This window comes from Platichthys flesus, chromosome 13, assembly GCF_949316205.1.
Source record: "Platichthys flesus chromosome 13, fPlaFle2.1, whole genome shotgun sequence".
Classification (NCBI taxonomy): domain Eukaryota; kingdom Metazoa; phylum Chordata; class Actinopteri; order Pleuronectiformes; family Pleuronectidae; genus Platichthys; species Platichthys flesus.
The window spans coordinates 3,274,837-3,294,094 of NC_084957.1; the positions used below are offsets into that span (position 1 = coordinate 3,274,837).

Genomic DNA, 19,258 nt, shown 5'->3' on the forward strand with positions numbered 1-19,258 from the left:
GTATGACTTATTTTCCTCCTGTGCACCATCTATGATCACTCCTATGCTTTTTTACTCTTTCAATGTTTCGGGATTCCCCTGTGACCCTTCAAAGACCAGTGTGAGCCTGTTTCTGAGGGAACCTGCTGAGGCAAATGGGGAGGGAACACAGACTGTTCTTGTGACGAAGTCATATTTGAACACTGTGATCACCTTTCCATAAAAAGTATGAAAGAGAGAGCCAGATCGTCCTCTGTCTGTCTGTGTGTGTGTGTGTGTGCGTGAGAGAGTGTGTGTGTGAGAGAGAGAGAGAGAGCACTTGGTCTAACCTCTAAACCAGTGTTGTCCAAACTTTTTGTAAAGAGGGCCAGATTTGATAAAGTGAAGATGCCTGGGGGCCAATAGTTCCTTCTGATGTTTTTTAACCACAAGTTGCATGTAAACATACAATGCTATAGAACAATAAATACAAATTGATTGTCACAATTATCTTTATTATCTTTATTTTCAAATGGCAATGTTAATTTGTATGCTATGCAGACTCACTTTGCTGTACCTTGTGTACATCAATGACAGGAAGGACACGACATGACAGGTAATGCAGGCAATGGCTGCAGCTCGAGTTATTGCCCAAAACATTTACGTGCACCTGATGCAGAAATGAAAACGTCCGATTTATAAGTCTAGAGTTTTGATCTTTTGTGTAAATGACAAAACTGTATTTTTAAACTCAAAGTGATTTAATTGTGTTTAACTTTTTGTTGAACTAAATCAATTTGTGACGTGAATCCAGGAACTTTAAAATCATAAACAAACATATTGGTTCTACACACATGGAGATATACTGAGGGACAAAGGTGGAAAACATTAAAGACAAATTTAAACACTCTTTATGTGACTCTTTATAGAGGGTTTATATATTCTACTTGGTTTGTGTCATTTCAATAAACACATTCTTCATGTGAATAAACACAATCGGGGTAAGAAGGTTGCTGGTTTGAATCCGTTTCAGATGGGGTCTTCCCGTGAGGAGTCTGCATGTTCTCCCCGTGTTTTCTCCAGGTGCTCCGGCTTCATCTCACAAACACATGCAGATTAGGGTTTGTGTAGATCGGAGACGACACACAAGCTGCTGCTGCTTCAGCATCTGGATCCTTGGTACACAGCTCAGCCTCCGTCCACACACAATGTCCTCTTCACACTCAGCTCCACTCAGACCACTCCTTCCACCTGTTGAGAGAAGAAGATATCAGTGTCACAGAGACTCACTTCATCATCTGTGAGTCAGTGATGAAGCTCATCCAGTAGAAAGAGCAGCAGGGACTTCAGTCCTGTTCAGAGGTGGAGCAGCTTCCTCTCTGCTTCATGTTCACGTGTTCGAAGGAACACGCTAAGAGCTCAGTGTGTGTCCTCTGCGTGTCAAAGTGCAGAATGGACACCTGAGAGGTGGATTTTCTGCTGTTACAGGTGAAGACATGTCTCACTGTCTCTGAGTACACACACTGTCTCACTGTCTCTGAGTACACACACTGTCTCTTAGGACAGATACTGTCTCACTGTCTTTGAGGATACACACTGTCTCACTGTCTCTGAGTACACACACTGTCTCTGAGGACAGATACTGTCTCACTGTCTCTGAGGACACACACTGTCTCTGAGGACACACACTGACTCTGAGGACACACACTGTCTCACTGACTCTGAGGACACACACTGTCTCTGAGGATACACACTGTCTCTGAGGACACACACTGACTCTGAGGACACACACTGACTCTGAGGGCACACACTGTCTCTGAGGACACACACTGTGGTGGACACCTCTGCCATCACTACTCAGTCTCCAGGAAGCTGACTGAGGTCATCTGGTGTTTTGGGGACAGGATGAGTCTGGAGACATTGAGATGATCTGGGTGAGTTAGAGATCAACTGAACCAACCAGACGTTGATTTAAACTTCCGTTATCGTCCCTTTGAGGAGAGTGTGTACCACACAACAGTGTAGAGTCACAGTGGTCAGTGGGCGGAGCTTCTATACGGGTTGATCTCCAACTTAACCTGGAGCAGGTTAGTCGTTTATCAGAAGTTACCATGGTGATTTACCTCTTTAAGAAGTGGACGAGCTTCGTGACCTCAGATTCTCCAGTTGACAGGTCGAACTCTGCTGTAGACGAAGCAGCTCCTTCACTCCTGAGTCCTTCAGGTCGTTGTGGCTCAAATCCAGTTCTCTCAGATGAGAGGGGTTTGACCTCAGAGCTGAAGCCAGAGAAGAACAGCTGATCTCTGACAGACTGCAGTGAATCAACCTGGATAAAGAATACAATTTAACTGTTAATTAAACAGAGTTTCATGTTTCATGTGTGAAAATAACAGACACATATTCATGTCAGCACAGACTCATAACATGAGGATAAATATGAAATCAGACATGTTGGACTAAACACAAGTCTTGATTCAGTAAAACTGATTATTTGGACCCGGTCTCTGTCCTGCAGATCAGTTTGGGAAATCCAGAACTAAACTCAGTGTTTTAACAAGTAGCTGAATATTTAAAATGTCACAGATTAATTAATGAATGGATTCAAGTTGTGTATGAGAGGAATTATGTTAAATTAGAATTAAATGAGATCAATTGTGTATAAATGCTGTTTATAGATATGAGATCTACAAAAGTCAGTCAGTGAACTGACCTCAGAGTCTCCAGTCGACAGGCTGGACTCTGTAGAAAACCACACAGCTCCTTCACTCCTGAGTCCAGCAGCTTGTTGTTACTCAGAAGCAGTTCTCTCAGATGAGAGGGGTTTGACCTCAGAGCTGAAGCCAGAGAAGAACAGCTGATCTCTGACAGTCTGCAGTTCTCCAACCTGGATAAAGAATAAAAATTGACTCTAAATTATACTGAGTTCATGCGTGAAAATAAAGGACTAAATATTCACTGTCTCTGTGAATGTCCAGAGGATTCACAGAGAGCGAGTGGACGTGTTAAGGACACAAACAACTGAGACGGACGTGAAAATGGAAGAACACAAATATCTCAGGATGAAGAAGAGGAGTCATACACATAGAAGACGAAGACTTCAACTTGGAAACATGAGGAGAGTCAAGATCTTTTGGTGATGAGGGCCGACGGCGGTGTGGAGGAGCTGTAAACAACAACACTGATCTTTCCAAGTCATGTCCGGCCTCCTGCTGCTCCACCCGTTCTTCATATATGAAAGTCAAACTCTAGAAAATGTCAAGACACTATTTTACCGAGTTCAAGACTGAAAACATCTTGAAAGTCCTCATGTCTTCGGGGTTCAGTTGATTGTAATATGTAACTTCACCACGAGATGTCTCTAAATATCTTTCTGGACATCTTCAGGAGTCGTACACGTGGACAAGTGAACTACGTTGACATGAACGACACCTGGAGACGTCACTAACTCCTTCACAGTGAACCTGTAACTTAACATAACCATGGTTATCATGGAGATATGTGTTTTGGCTCCGCCCCTCGTCTGAATGTTCCCACATGTTCCTGTGAAGGAGTCGGACCCGGACAATCTCCTGCTGCCGCTTCAGCTACAGAAAATTTCCAACCCACTTGTGTGAGGGGCGAGCAGTTCTATGATCTAGTTTTCTGGAAGTGGCAATGATCTGAGCAGCAGTTTGACCAGTTAAAAGTGGTGCAGGGAGCCTGAAGAACACGTGTGTACAGGGCGGGACAGAGATCTAGTGGTGAAAAGATAAAAGGCATGGACGTCCCTGTGTAAGTCCTGAAACCAGAGGAAGGGTTTCATGTTGGAAATGAACCCAAAGTGGAAGAAACAGGGCGGAAGAAATTGGTTCTAAAAAATAAAATATTATCAACTAGGGGGGCTCGGCTACAACATGACACTTCACCACTTGATGTCACTACATCCTACACACTGAACATTAACATTAAAACATGATGTCTGACCTCAGAGTCTCCAGTCGACAGGTTGGATTCTGTAGAAAACCACACAGGTCCTTCACTCCTGAGTCCTGCAGGTCGTTTAAACTCAGATCCAGTTCTCTCAGATGAGAGGGGTTTGACCTCAGAGCTGAAGCCAGAGAAGAACAGCTGATCTCTGACAGTTTGCAGCACTCCAACCTGGATAAAGAATAAAAATTGACTCTAAATTATACTGAGTTCATGTGTGAAAATAACAGACACATATTCATGTCAGCACAGACTCATAACATGAAAGATAAATATGAAATCAGACATGTTGGACTGAAAACGAGTCTTGATTCAGTAAAACTGATTATTTGGACTCGGTCTCTGTCCTGCTGATCAGTTTAGGAAATCCAGAACTAAACTCAGTGTTTTAACAAGTAGCTGATATTTAAAATGTCACAGATTAATTAATGAATTGATTCAAGCTGTGTATGAAGAGGAATTATGTTAAATTAGAATTAAATGAGATAAATTGTGTATAAATGCTGTTTTATAGATATGAGATCTACAGAAGACAGTCAGTGAACTGACCCCAGAGTCTCCAGTCGACAGGTTGGACTCTGTAGAAAACCACACAGCTCCTTCACTGCTGAGACCTTCAGCTCGTTGTTTCTACTCAGATCCAGTTCTCTGAGATGAGAGGGGTTTGACCTCAGAGCTGAAGCCAGAGAAGAACAGCTGATCTCTGACAGGCTGCAGTACTTCAACCTGGATAAAGAAATATGAATATTAGAATGTGTCCTCCTGTTGTTGTGGATCGTCATCATGTCAGCACAGACTCTCAACATGCTGCTGACCTCAGTCCAGTCTGTGACCTGAAGATAAATATCAGATCAGCCATGTTGGACCATTGTTTTATTCATCTCCTTCTTCTATGTGTGTTGGTAACTGAGCAGGTTTGTGTAATTAAACACTGTTTAAAGTAGGGATGGCTCCTGACACTCACTTCCTGTATGTTTCTATACTTATCAACTGTCGAACATGTTTCAATAAGAATGTGTCTTATTTTGAAACCCTGAGGAGGACGAGTGCTCGGCCTCAGTCCACATGTTATTTACTGACACTTTCTCAGTGATCAGGAGCAGGTGAGTGCAGGTGAATGGAGTTGATGAGGTGGACGTGAGTGACAGGCTGGGTGAGTGACAGATGACTGAGGGACAGTGAGCAGAGCAGCACTCAGACAATTTCAATAAATAATGACCCAATAAGAAAAAGAGTCTGAAAATTGAAGAATGGATTTAAGACCTCAGAGTCTCCAGTCGACAGTTTGGACTCTTCAGTCCAGAACTCAGCAGCTTCACTCCTGAATCCTGCAGCCTGTTCTTACTCAGATCGAGTTTTCTCAGATGTGAGGGGTCTGACTTCAGAGCTGAGGCCACAACTTCACAGTGAGTCTCTGAGAGTCGACAATTACAGAGTCTGAAATTAAAGAAAAAAAAAATCTGTGAAAATTAAATCAGAAAACACAACAGTGATAAAAAACGTGATCATTTGACCCTCACCCTGGTAAATTCCCTTTTTGTAAAAAAATCCTCTAGAGAATCATTTCAGATTTGGTCCAAGCATTCATTCAGTCTGACAGAGGAACTCATTAGATTCAGGTGGTCAAAGGTCAGAGGTCAATGTCACAGAACATGTGCATAGCCCCTTGAACATGATATCTCAAGTCTGTCTTTAGGAGATTTCTTCACATTTTGACTCAAAGATAACCTGATTAGATTCCAGTGGGCAAAGTTCAAAGGTCACAGTGACCTCATATTATTGTGAAGTCAACATGTCAGGAACCTGGAGGGACGGACACTGCACTGGTTGGTGGTGGAGGTCAAACTAGAGTGGGAACTCTAGTTTGACCAGAAAGAAGAATAAACTATATTTCCTGCTGCTTCAGTTTAACGGAACCGTCAGTGATTCTCATCCAAAACACTGATTCAGTGATCGTCTCCTCCCACTGTGCTAGCTGTTTAATCGTTATATATAGCTGTATATATATGTATATATATATATATATATATATATATATATATACAATAGAAACAATAACCTCCCTCGCACCCCCACATGGTCGAATGTATGAATCCTCAAACTCCAGCACAGTGATCACATTGGATTTCACTCTCAACATCTGATCTAGTTGTTCTCATATGTACATGAGAACAATGAGAATGTATATGTACATAATAATAATAACTTTATTACATACACAAACACACACAAACACTCGTTCTTCAGAGTGTTTTTGAAGAACGACTCATCTCCACTGATTGAACATGTTATTGATCATGTCTGGACTCACATAGCCTTCCTGCAGTTCCTCACAGCTGGGATCAGTCTCCGTCGACCCTGGTCTGATGTGTTGAACTTCTGCAGGTCCAACTCATCCAGGACCTCCTCTGACATCTGCAGCATGTAGGCCAGAGCTGAGCAGTGGATCTCAGAGAGTTCCTCCTCTGATTTGTTCTCTGACGTCAGGAACTGTTTCATTTGCTGATGAACTGCGATGTCGTTCATCTCAGTCAGACAGTGGAAGATGTTGATGCTTCTGTCAGGAGAAATGTCATCACTCTGCATTACCTTCAGGTTGTTGATGACTCTCTGGATGACCTCTGAATTGTTCCCTGTAGGACCCAGCAGACCTCCTAAGACTCTCTGGTTGGACTCCAGACTGAGGCCGTGAAGGAAGCGAACAAACAGGTCCAGATGTCCATTTGTACTGGTGAGAGATTTCTTCATGGTTCTCTTCAGGAGGTCATCCAGGGAGGAGGTACTGTCTTTGTCCCCATATGTTCCCATGAAGTTGTTGACTTCTTCTGTGTGTCTGTTACAGTGGAACATGTACACTGCAGCCAGAAACTCCTGAACACTCAGATGAACAAAGCAGTAGACTGATTTCTGGAAGAACACACACTCTCTTCTGAAGATCTCTGTACAAACTCCTGAGTACACCGAGGCCTCTGTTACATTAAGACCACACCCCTCCAGGTCTTCTTGGTAGAACATGATGTTTCCTTCCTCCAGATGTTTAAGTGCCAGCCTCCCCAGCTTCAGGAGAACGTCCCTGTCAGCCTCAGTCAGCTGCTGTGGACTCGTCTCATGTCCCTCACCGTACTTGTTGTTCTTCCTCTTTGTCTGAACCAGCAGGAAGTGTGAGTACAGGTCAGTCAGGGTCTTGGGCAGCTCTCCTCTCTTGTCAGTGGTCAGCATGTGCTCCAGAACTGTAGCACTGATCCAGCAGAAGACTGGGATTTGACACATGATGTGGAGGGTCCTGGACATCTTGATGTGTGAGATGATTCTGCTGCACAGCGCTTCATCACTGAATCTCTTCCTGAAGTACTCCTCCTTCTGGGCGTCAGTGAAGCCTCGTACTTCTGTGACCCTGTCAACACATGTAGGAGGGATCTGATTGGCCGCCGCAGGTCTGGAGGTTATCCATACGAGAGCCGAGGGAAGCAGATTCCCCAAGATGAGGTTTGTCAGCAGCACGTTGACTGATGACCTCTGTGTGACCTCAGACACAAGCTCCCTGTGGTTGAAGTCCAGAGGAAGTCTGCTTTCATCCAGGCCGTCTAAGATGAACAAAGGTTTACAGACAGCGAGCGTCTCTGCTGTGAGCTTCTGTAACGCTGGATGGAAAACATGGAGCAGCGTGAGGAGACTGTGCTGCTGGTCCTTCACCAGGTTCAGCTCCCTGAACGAAAGCACAGCCAGCAGATCCACATCCTGGTTCTCTAAACACTCTGCCCAGTCCAGAGTGAACTTCTGCACCGAGAAGGTTTTTCCAACGCCAGCGACGCCGTTGGTCAGGACGACTCTGATGCTGCTCTGCTGGTCAGTGGAGGCTTTAAAGATGTCCTGGCACTTGATGGGAGTGTCGTAGAGGTTCCTCTTGGAAGCCGTCTCAAGCTGCCACACCTCATGTTGAGTATTAACCTCTTCACTCTGTCCCTCTGTGATGTAGAGCTCAGTGAAGATCCTGTTGAGGAGGGTTCTAATTCCTGTTTCATAACTTCCTTCAGTCACATGTTCATATCTCCTCCTCAGACTGAGCTTATGTTCATCTAGAACCTCCTGCAGACCACGATCTGCTGATAGACAAGAAACAATGTCAGAGACAGAATCTGATGATTGTTTTCATCAGATACTGAAAAACTACAGAAAATAAATTTCTAACTTTGTGCTTTTCTAACGATGTTAAATGTTGATGCTGTATGAAGGAACAAAAGAAAACCACATGTGCTGTTGTCAGAAGTGAAGACATCAGCAGACACATGTACAGTGCTGCTCTGACCGGCTGTCTGAGCTCCAGCTTCTGTCCTGGATCTTTTTCCACACTGGGGACAGGAGGAGTCTCCTGAAGAACCAGACTGGTCCCAGTATGAGGTGATGCACTGTCTGCAGAACCAGTGTCCACAGCTGGTGGAGACTGGATCCTTCAGGACGTCCTGACACCAAGCACAGCAGGACGACTGCTCCTCCTCAGAAGCTTGACTCCTCTTCCTCTCCCTGTGAAGACATTTCCTGATAACTCACATGTCACAGTCACAGGTTGTCATTACTTCTGTCAAGGAGGTATTGTTTTCACCCAGTATGTTTGTGTGTAGGTTGGATCGTTAGTGGGATTATAAAAACAACAGATTACCAGTTCCTTGGTGGAAGGTTGCAGATCCAAATAAAAACTAGTGCTACCTTGTAGCACTAACGGGCCCGAGCACACGCATTTTGAAGCCTGTTGCGGTCGGCGGAGAGAGCGATCGATGACCAAGCGCACGTCTCCGATGTGTTTTGCGCACTGCGGCAAGATAAACACTTCACTTCCTGCGTCCGTCACACAATGTCGATTCTTGCCTGCTAATTGCTCATTACGGTCCACGCTATCAAATAGCACCTCACACTGTGAAAATTGTATGTAAATCCAATAATATTTGTGAAACAAAGCAAATTTCCTGCTGCCAGCAGGTGGCGTCATCAGTATTATTACATACACACTAATATATCTGTTCAAGTAGGGATGATGAAGTAGCGTGAGCAATTTTGTGTCAACTGGACATTGTTACAACAACTTAATTCTCACAGTGATCTGTAGGTGGCGCTATGACCCTGAACTAATATAAATATATTGAGCTGATCAGATCACGATTGTGATCATAGGTCAGTAGATTGAGTGAGATGGAACCATGAACTCTGAAGTTAAAGCAATTTCGTGTTTCAAGGTGAGTTGATGAAATTTAATGCAACGCCATTAATATGGCGTTTGGCGAAAAGTCACAGTTATCTTATGTCTTCATTATCAATGTCTTGAGACCCATTTGAAACAGTTTGACATGGTTGAGGTCAGTGGATGAGGAGGAAAACATCCAAGAGGAAGACATGTAAAAAACAACACATTTCCTGTTACCACCAGGGGGCACTGTGATTTCAAGTCATAACCTCTGTGTAAATGTCATCGGACCAAATTTGTCCGAGATACAGAACCTTGTGTTTTGATGACGTGTAATCAAACTTTGACGCCACGCCAAGAAAAATCGATCTTTGTGTTAGTTGTTATCTCCGTCTTGTTGTGATGACACTCATTTCAATTTGAAGTTGATCTGATGAAAGCTCTGGGACAAGTTCTATCAAAGTAAAAATGTGGAATATGGTCAAAATGGCCACTAAATGCAAAATGGCGGGCTCCCTGTTGCGTTTATCGTAATGACTTTTTTGTGCATCCTGGTCATGATACACCACTGTCTTCATTTACGTGAGGAACGGTGAAAGCTAAATGAGGGTCTTTTCCATAGGTGGCACTGTTGAGCCATTTAGCCACGCACATTTCAAATGACTCCAGAATAAATTACCTTTTGGGCTTCGTACTTCCTGCAAACTTTGGGAGGAATTTGAGCATGTCTAGGCTCTGAAAAAGCCCAAAAAGGGAAATAACAATAATAGGAAAAATCCTTACAATTTCAATAGGGATCCCACTGTTTGGTGCTCGGGTCCTAATGAGCCTCTAGTGAATTGCAAAGTGGTTTCATAAGGAGCGTGTTGGATCTCGGTGGAGGTCTGAGCTCTTTGAGTGATTCTGAGAGATTAGTCACCAACTTCAATGAAGCTGTTTCCTAATTCAGGGGCCACACTGGAGGAAACTAGATCCTCTTCAGAGCAGGTCACATTAGAAACAGTCTCTTACTCTGTGTGTGAGGGTCCAGGTTCATTACTGAAGAGTGGAGGACGATCCTTGGACCAGTTACTCTTCAGAGACACACAGCTGGACCCTGGAGACTCTGCTCTCAGTCTTTGGTCCTGACCTCTGCAAACACAAACATGTTTTATTCAGAACACATCATTCACTGGTTCATTCTCTGAGGATTCAGTTTGGAGGTACACGTGTTTGTAGCAGGTCTCTTACTCTGTGTGTGAGGGTCCAGGTTCTTTACTGAAGAGTGGAGGACGATCCTTGGACCAGTTACTCTTCAGAGACACACAGCTGGACCCTGGAGACTCTGCTCTCAGTCTGTGGTCCTGACCTCTGCAAACACAAACATGTTTTTATTCAGAACAGATCATTCACTGGTTCATTCTCTGAGGATTCAGTTTGGAGCTTCACATGTTTGTAGCAGGTCTCTTACTTTGTGTGTGAGGGTCCAACTTGCTCTGAAGTGTCCTCGTCCATGTTGCACCGGGCCGGCTGCGGCTCAGTTGTGGTTCAGGCCACGCTGCTCTTATGGATATTCAAGGTCTGGTCTATTTATTTCTCGTTCTGCGCTCAGTTTACAGGAGAACACAGTGAAATATTTCACACCAGTTCTAATGTTTATCTGTGGAAAACGTCACAAATATTTACAACACTTCCTGTAGTCTACCCATTTCAAAATAAAAGCACTGCAGCGTTTCTGTCGACTGAAATGATTCATTAATCTCTCTCTCTCTCTCTCTCTCTCTCTCTCTCTCTCTCTCTCTCTCTCTCTCTCTCTCTCTACAGGTTACCTCAGGAAGCCTTTTTGGATTAAAAGTTAATCACTTGATTTATTCAGCCATTAGTAAATTATTAGAGCACATTATTAAATTAATAATATGAAGATCTTTTAGGATACGAGCCAAAGGGTGTGGATGTGTACTATTGTACAAGTACAATAATAAAGTCCCCTTTACTTGTTCTATTGGTTTATGTCATTTGGAAATCCACCAATAAACCTGCATAGCCATAAACAAACGTTGACTAACAAAGTACTTTTGCAACTCAAGCATTTCCTAATCTACACCAATCACCTACATTCAAGTTAATTAATACAAACTTGTAAAAGTTCATGTGACCTTCAGCCCCTGGCCACTAAGAGAAGGAAACTCAACATCAAGTATCATGTACATGTCATAAAGGCTGGAAATTAATAACAGAACTTTATAGACAGTAACACTGAGAGCACATAAGTCGGCAGCTTAAAGGAGCACTCTGTATCTCCACTCAGTTCTATGGCTTTGTGCCCAAATGAAGGTTCAAACACAAGCTCTTCAACTCTATATTCACTTTAAAACTCACACAAAACCAGCATAAAGCTATGTGTGTGTGTGTGTGTGTGTGATGAAGATATAAAGTGAAACTGTGAGTCAACTCTGTTAATTAATCCTTTGAAGGCTCTTCGTTCCAGACCTGCTGTTCACATCTGTCTCTGTGATCCAGTGGAAAACACAGACTGTAAAATAATATGAATGTTGCTGAACACTCACCAGCCTCAGACTTCACGTCTCCTCCGTCTGCTCCTTGTAGTTAGAATGAGTAGTCTCTGGCTCCTCCCGCTCCGCTGTGCAGTTACTGGAAATTACATGACTCTGGGCATGACGTGTACAGGTTGTAAATGTTCAGACCTGAACTGTGGACAAAGTCCTGAACCTCCGACACCTGCCGACAGACACACCTGCTTTTAACCACTTTGGACTCACGCTGGCAGAGCAGGTCTGGTCCTGATTGTTGTAAAGTTGCATGTGACGTCGCTGCAGCAAAAGTTGGAAACCTTCCATGGGAATATACGGGAATTAACTGGAATAAACTGGAAATTGTCTGGGTAATTTATACTAACTGTATTTACCCTTTCATATACAGACATAAATATAAACATTTTGTTTGGTCATAGTCTGATTTAAGCCCTGGGGAAACTTTGGGCACTTGATTATATGCTAATATATTTCCCCCCATAATATCATCGAAACTTACCTGACTAGTCCTGCACACTATAATAGCAGGCCTCAACCGTAGTGTGCAGGATATTGGGAATTATCTGCGCATGTGATGGAGAAATGCAAATTCAACGTGCAGCGTGTGCTGCATTCCATGCATCTTTAAAACAGAGTGAATGATGTTATTATTGCTCAGTGCTTAATTTCCTTTTTTTTTCTTTTTTTGCAAAATTCCCCAAATCCCGAGCTTAATATTCCCATGGAAAGTTTCCACGGGAATTTACCGGGAATTTTTCGCCCCTTTGAAACCCTACGTGTGGTTCTACAATTCTGGTGCATACCTGCAGGTTGAGGGTGGTGTCCTCCATCACTCGCTCTGCCAGCGTCGGGATGTAGATTCCCCCGGAACTCTCTCCGGTCAGAAAGAGATTGTTCTTGCTGAACTTTCGGAACAAACGGAATAATTCCCTCAGAGCCAGAAAGTTGTTTATAGACACCTGGAACGAGGAAACAAATAAAATCACTCCACACCGAGTACGAGAAACCAACTCCTGCTGGAGACTCCAGGTACAACACATTGGCTAGCTGCTTGGAAGCAGTGAACCAATCAGCTTTCAGGAATCAAACCATGTGTCCAATCCAACGACCAACAAGACGGCGTGCAGAACTGACCTTGATCCAGGAATAAGGGTTGTACGGCAAAGTCACTCCATCATCCTGGATCTTAAAATGTCAGGTCAGACGTCAGCAGGTGGCCTCATTTCATTGAGCTGACGCTTTTATCCAAAGTGCATCCACCATGAGGAACAAACCAGAACAACCAGAATCAGACATCCCACTGGTACAGGTAGAGGTCACCTACCAGGAAGGGTCTGTGTTCGGTCAGCAGTCAGAACTCGACAGAATTCTAGACTACAATTTCCATTCATAACACCAATATAGTGGACAGGCCTAAAATTATTTGAAAAGAAAATGCCTGTCATATTCAGCTGAGGTTAGCGTGACCAAGTTGTTCTTCTGCTGGACCAGTGTTGCCTTCAGTGGCTCTTTATTGACCTGGATACGTTTTATCATCTCCAGTGTTTAATTCCAGCGTGTGGCTACATCCTGGAGGAGTGAATCCTGTGTCTGTCCATGGGAAGCTTGCTGAACCTTCAGCTCTCCTGTGTTTGCAGGATTCCCAAACTTCCATTCAGAAGCTTTTTTAATCTAAATTTACTGTTAAGCACACCGGGGTCCGTCTCCTCACTCATCACTTCACTACTTCTTGACCCATAGGCAGGTAAACATCGTGGTAATCGTTTATATTCGTCCTTTTGAACCCTGCAGCCTTGTCTCGAACACTAATGTACTTTAATGTTGTTTTCCACCTGCTCTGTGATCTATCATCACTTCCTATCGTTTTGAACTGTTCAACTGTCTCTGGTGTTTCACTTAACTCAGTTTGTATTAAAGGTAAATGTTAGTTACTTGACCTTCAAGTATCTGACCTTCAGTTATCCTTCAAAATGTTTACCCTCATCAATGCTGCTAAAAACTTTAATCTTGATGTTTTCCTTTACACTTGACATCTATTGCACTTCTGTCCGTCCTGGGAGAGGGATCTCTCACGTGTGGCTCTCGCTTTTTACCCTTAAAAGGTTTTTTTGTAGTTTTTCCTTTCTCTTGTTGAGGGTTAATGAGAGAGGATGTCACACCATGTTAAAGCCCTATGAGACAATTTGTGATTTATGAATATGGGCTATCCAAATAGAATTTGATTGATCGATTGATTGATGGTGAGATATACAGGCAGAGGAGGCGGGCTAAAGGGGGAAAGGAAAGGTTCTGATCAACACTGTATTTAGTGCAGTGGGTAGATCACTTGGACAGTGGATCAGGGGTGGTGAGTTGACATCCAGGTGATAGCAGACCTTTAACATTGCTTTTTACTACTGCTTTTGAATGGAAACATACTGAGTCCCTCTTTTTTTTTATCTCTGTATGGATCTCAGTGAGCGCAGTATATTTTCAGAATATAATGTGACATTGCTTGTGCTTGCAGGTGCTGATCTCGTGTCTGTGTCACTCCTATGCTTTTTTACTCTTTCACTGTTTCGGGATTCCCCTGTGACCCTTCAAAGACCAGTGTGAGCCTGTTTCTGAGGGAACCTGCTGAGGCAAATGGGGAGGGAACACAGACTGTTCTTGTGACGGTGTCATATTTGAACACTGTGATCACCTTTCCATAAAAAGTGTGAAAGAGAGAGCTAGATCGTCCTCTGTCTGTCTGTGTGTGTGCGTGAGAGAGTGTGTGTGTGAGAGAGAGAGAGAGAGAGAGAGAGAGAGAGAGAGAGAGAGAGAGAGAGTCACTTGGTCTACCCTCTAAACCAGTGTTGTCCAAACCTTTTGCAAAGAGGGCCAGATTTGATAAAGTGAAGATGCCTGGGGGCCAATAGGTCCTTCTGATGTTTTTTAACCACAAGTTGCATGTAAACATACAATGCAATAGCACAATAAATAAAAATTCATTTCCACAATTATCTTTATTATCTTTGTTTTAAAATGGCAATGTTACTGTCACTGTGCTGTACATTGTGTACCTCAATGATAGGAAGGACATGACAGGACAGGTACTGCAGGCAATGGCTGAAGCTCGAGTTATTGCCCAAAACATTTACATGCACCTGATTCAGAAATGAAAACATTTCATTTTTAAATCCAGAGTTTTGATCTTTTGTGTGAAGAGACAAAACTGTAATTTTTTAAACTCAAAGTGATTTCATTGTGTTTAACTTTTGTTGAACTAAATCAATTTGTGATGTGAATCCAGGAACTTTAAGATCATAAACAAACATATACACAGAATCTGGTTCTACACACATGGAGACATACTGAGGGACAAAACAATAAAGACAAACTTAAACACACTGTATGTGACTCTTTATAGAGAGTTTATATATTCTGCTTGTGTTGTGTCTTATTTTAATAAACACATTCTTCATTTGAATAATCATAATCGGGGGCAAGAAGGTTGCTGGTTTGAATCCGGTTCAGATGGGGTCTTCCTGTGTGGAGTCTGCATGTTCTCCCCGTGTTGTCTCCAGGTGCTCCGGCTTCATCTCACAAACACATGCAGATTAGGGGTTGTGTAGGTTGGAGACTACACACAAGCTGCTGCTGCTTCAGCCTCTGGATCCTCAGGACACAACTCCGTCCACACACGCTGTCCTTTTCACAATCAGCTTCACTAAGACCACCACCTGTTGAGAGAAGAAGACATCTGTGTTCCAGAGACTCACTTCATCAGCTGTGTGAGTCAGTGATGCAGCTCATCCAGTAGAAAGAGCAGCAGGGACTTCAGTCCTGTTCAGAGGTGGAGCAGCTTCCTCTCTGCTTCATGTTCACGTGTTGGAATGAACACGCTAAGAGCTCAGTGTGTTTCCTCTGCATGTCAAAGTGCAGAGTGGACACCTGAGAGGTGGATTTACTGCTGTTACATTACATTACATAGCTTCACTGAGGAAACACTGAGGCCTGAACTATGAAGACACCTCAACATGTCCAGGAGATGTTTCTGAGATCCAGCTCAACTGAACCTGACAGACACAGTCTAAGTGGTCACATGACGGTGGTTATCAACTCGTTAAGTAAGTTTCCTCAAGTTTCCTCAATGAGATCTGTCTCATTGTCTCTGAAGACACATACTTACTCTGAGGACACACACTGTCTCTGAGGACACACACTGTCTCACTGTCTCTGAGGACACACACTGTCTCACTGACTGAGGACACACACTGTCTTACTGTCTCTGAAGACACATACTGACTCTGAGGACACACTGACTCTGAGGACACACACTGACTCTGAGGACACACACTGTGGTGGAAACCTCTGACATCACTACTCTATAAAGACACATGGACCTATCTTCAGGAAGCTGACTGAGGTCATTTGGTGTTTTGGTGACAGGATGAGTCTGGAGAGATTGAGATGTTCTGGGTGAGTTAGAGATCAACTGAACCAACCAGGCGCTGATTTAAACCTCCCTTATCCGTCCCTTTAAGGAGAGTGTGCACCACACAACAGTGGAGAGTCACTGTGGTCAGTGGGCGGAGCTTCTTTACTGGTTGATCTCCAACTTAACCTGGAGCAGGTTAGCCATCCATCAGAAGTTACCATGGTGATTTATCTCGTTAAGAAGTGGACGAGCTTCGTAGAACTGAAAAAACTAAACCTGAAGTTAACCTGATAACCACAACTCCTGATTGGTAGCACAGACCCTGGATCTGTGATACTGACTGTGTTTAGTTAAATACTAATGAAAGCAGCGTGGACTGACTCCAACCATCTACTGACCTCAGATTCTTCAGTCGACATGTTGGACTCTGCTTTAGATCAAGCAGCTCCTTCACTCCTGAGTCCTGCAGGCCGTTGTGGCTCAGATCCAGTTCTCTCAGATGAGAAGGGTTTGACCTCAGAGCTGCAGCCAGAGAAGAACAGCTGATCTCTGACAGACTGCATTGATCCAACCTGGATAAAGAATGAAACCTAACTGTTAATTAAACAGAGTTTCATGTTTCATGTGAGAAAATAACAGACACATATTCATGTCAGCACAGACTCATAACATGAAGATAAATATGAAATCAGACATGTTGGACTAAACACAAGTCTTGATTCAGTAAAATAGATTATTTGGACCCGGTCTCTGTCCTGCAGATCAGTTTAGGAAATCCAGAACTAAACTCAGTGTTTTAACAAGTAGCTGATTATTTAAAATGTCACAGATTAATTAATGAATGGATTCTAGTTGTGTATGAGAGGAATTATGTTAAATTAGAATTAAATGAGATCAATTGTGTATAAATGCTGTTTATAGATATGAGATCTACAAAAGTCAGTCAGTCAACTGACCTCAGAGTCTCCAGTCGACAGGCTGGACTCTGTAGAAAACCACACAGCTCCTTCACTCCTGAGTCCAGCAGCATGTTGTTACTCAGATCCAGTTTTCTCAGATGAGAGGGGTTTGACCTCAGAGCTGAAGCCAGAGAAGAACAGCTGATCTCTGACAGTCTGCAGTTCTCCAACCTGGATAAAGAATTAAACGTAACTGTAAATTAAACTGAGTTCATGTGTGAAAATAAAGGACTTTAACTAAAACATCACTGTCTCTCTTTTCAAGAAAATGTCAAGACACTATTTTACCGAGTTCATGACTGAAAACATCTTGAAAGTCCTAGTGTCCTCGGGGTTCAGTTGTTTGTAATATGTTACTCCACCACTAGATGTCTCTAAATATCTTTCTGGACATGTTCAGGAGTCGTATACATGGACAAGTGGACTACGTTCACATGTACGACACCTGGAGACGTCACTAATGTCAGAACATGTTCCACAGTTGATGTGTGAAAGGCGAGTAGTTCTATGATCTAGTTTTCTGGAAGTGGCAATGATCTGAGCAGCAGTTTGACCAGTTAAAAGTGGTGCAGGGAGCCTGAAGAACACATGTGTACAGGGCGGGATAGAGATCTAGTGGTGAAAAGATAAAGGCATGGACGACCCTGTTTAAGTCCTGAAACCAGAGGAAGGGTTTCATGTTGGAAATGAACCCAAAGTGGAAGAAACAGGGCGGAAGAACTTGATCCTAAAAATAAAATATTATCAACTTGGGGGGCTCGGCTGCAACATGACACTTCACCACTAGATGTCACTACATACTACACACTGAACCTTTAACATTAAAACACGATGTCTGACCTCAGAGTCTCCAGTCCAAAGGTTGGACTCTGTAGAAAATCACACAGCTCCTTCACTCCTGAGTCTTGCAGGTCGTTTAAACTCAGATCCAGTTTTCTCAGATGAGAGGGGTTTGACCTCAGAGCTGAAGCCAGAGAAGAACAGCTGATCTCTGAAAGTTTGCAGCACTCCAACCTGGATAAAGAATAACACTTAACTGTAAATTAAACAGAGTTTATGTGTGAAAATAACAGACACATATTCATGTCAGCACAGACTCATAACATGGCAGATAAATATGAAATCAGACATGTTGGACTAAAAACGATTCCTGATTCATTAAAACAGATTATCTGGACCCGGTCTCTGTCCTGCAGATCAGTTTAGGAAATCCAGAACTAAACTCAGTGTTTTAACAAGTAGCTGATATTTTAAAATGTCACAGATTAATTAATGAATGGATTGAAGTTATGAATGAAGAGGAATTATGTTAAATAAGAATTAAATGAGATAAATTGTGAATAAATGCTGTTTTATAGATATGAGATCTACAGAAGACAGTTAGTGAACTGACCTCAGTTTCTCCAGTTGACAGGTTGGACTCTGTAGAAAACCACACAGCTCCTTCACTGCTGAGTCCTTCAGGTCGTTGTTTCTACTCAGATCCAGTTCTCTCAGATGAGAGGGGTTTGACCTTAGAGCTGAAGCCAGAGAAGAACAGCTGATCTCTGTCAGACTGCAGAACTTCAACCTGGAAAAAGAAATATGAATATTTGAATCTGTCCTCCTGTTGTTGTGGATCGTCATTATGTCAACACAGACTCTCAACATGCTGCTGACCTCAGTCCAGTCTGTGACCTGAAGATAAATATCAGATCAGACATGTTGGACCATTGTTTCTAATTAAACACTGGTTAAAGTAGGGACGGCTCCTGACACTCACTTCCTGTATGTTTCTATACTTATCAACTGTCCAACGTGTTTCAATAAGAATGTGTCTTATTTTGAAAACCTGAGGAGGACGAGTGCTCTGCCTCAGTCCACATGTTATTTTCTGACACTTTCTTAGCGATCAGGAGCAGGTGAGTGCAGGTGAATGGAGTTGATGAGGTGGACGTGACTGACAGGCTGGGTCAGCGACAGATGACTGAGGGACAGTGAGCAGAGCAGCACTCAGACAATTTAAATAAATAATGATCCAATAAGAAAGAAAGTCTGAAAAACGAAGAAGGATTTAAGGACCTCAGAGTCTCCAGTCGACAGTTTGGACTCTTCAGTCCAGAACTCAGCAGCTTCACTCCTGAATCCTGCAGCCTGTTCTTAGTCAGATCCAGTTTTCTCAGATGTGAGGGGTCTGACTTCAGAGCTGAGGCCACGACTTCACAATGTGTCTCTGAGAGTCGACAATTACAGAGTCTGAAATTAAAGAAAATATCAAATCTGTGAG

At 43.1% G+C, this 19,258-nt stretch overlaps 3 protein-coding genes across 5 annotated transcripts; all 3 read right to left on the reverse strand.

The window, feature by feature from the left end:
* Window positions 1-452: 452 nt before the first annotated feature.
* On the reverse strand, window positions 453-8,067 carry LOC133966986 (NACHT, LRR and PYD domains-containing protein 12-like; the record flags this gene model as incomplete). The annotated part of the gene is made up of 7 exons (XM_062402130.1): window positions 453-1,209; window positions 2,082-2,284; window positions 2,669-2,842; window positions 3,922-4,095; window positions 4,474-4,650; window positions 5,188-5,361; window positions 6,236-8,067. Coding segments are annotated over 6 exons (2,730 nt in total), but the record flags the coding sequence as incomplete, so codon positions are not given.
* Window positions 8,059-11,690, reverse strand: LOC133966862 (nuclear factor 7, brain-like). Of its 3 annotated transcripts, none has more exons than XM_062401914.1 (5): window positions 11,647-11,690; window positions 10,551-10,739; window positions 10,331-10,450; window positions 10,112-10,231; window positions 8,059-8,445 (listed from the first exon to the last, which is right to left on the reverse strand). In XM_062401914.1, exons 2-5 carry the CDS (start codon window positions 10,592-10,594, stop codon window positions 8,109-8,111), a joined length of 621 nt encoding a protein of 206 aa, XP_062257898.1. In that variant the 5' UTR covers window positions 10,595-10,739; window positions 11,647-11,690; the 3' UTR covers window positions 8,059-8,108. The 3 variants fall into 3 exon arrangements, with proteins under 3 accessions (XP_062257898.1, XP_062257899.1, XP_062257900.1); XM_062401915.1 differs by having other exon boundaries at window positions 10,551-10,681; window positions 11,647-11,683; XM_062401916.1 differs by lacking the exon at window positions 10,331-10,450.
* A 2,919-nt stretch (window positions 11,691-14,609) lies between these two features.
* On the reverse strand, window positions 14,610-18,869 carry LOC133966861 (ribonuclease inhibitor-like). The gene is made up of 5 exons (XM_062401913.1): window positions 18,386-18,869; window positions 17,833-18,006; window positions 16,990-17,163; window positions 16,432-16,605; window positions 14,610-15,335 (listed from the first exon to the last, which is right to left on the reverse strand). The coding sequence occupies exons 1-5, from the start codon at window positions 18,640-18,642 to the stop codon at window positions 15,323-15,325; spliced, it is 792 nt and encodes a 263-aa protein (XP_062257897.1). The 5' UTR covers window positions 18,643-18,869; the 3' UTR covers window positions 14,610-15,322.
* Window positions 18,870-19,258: the final 389 nt, after the last annotated feature.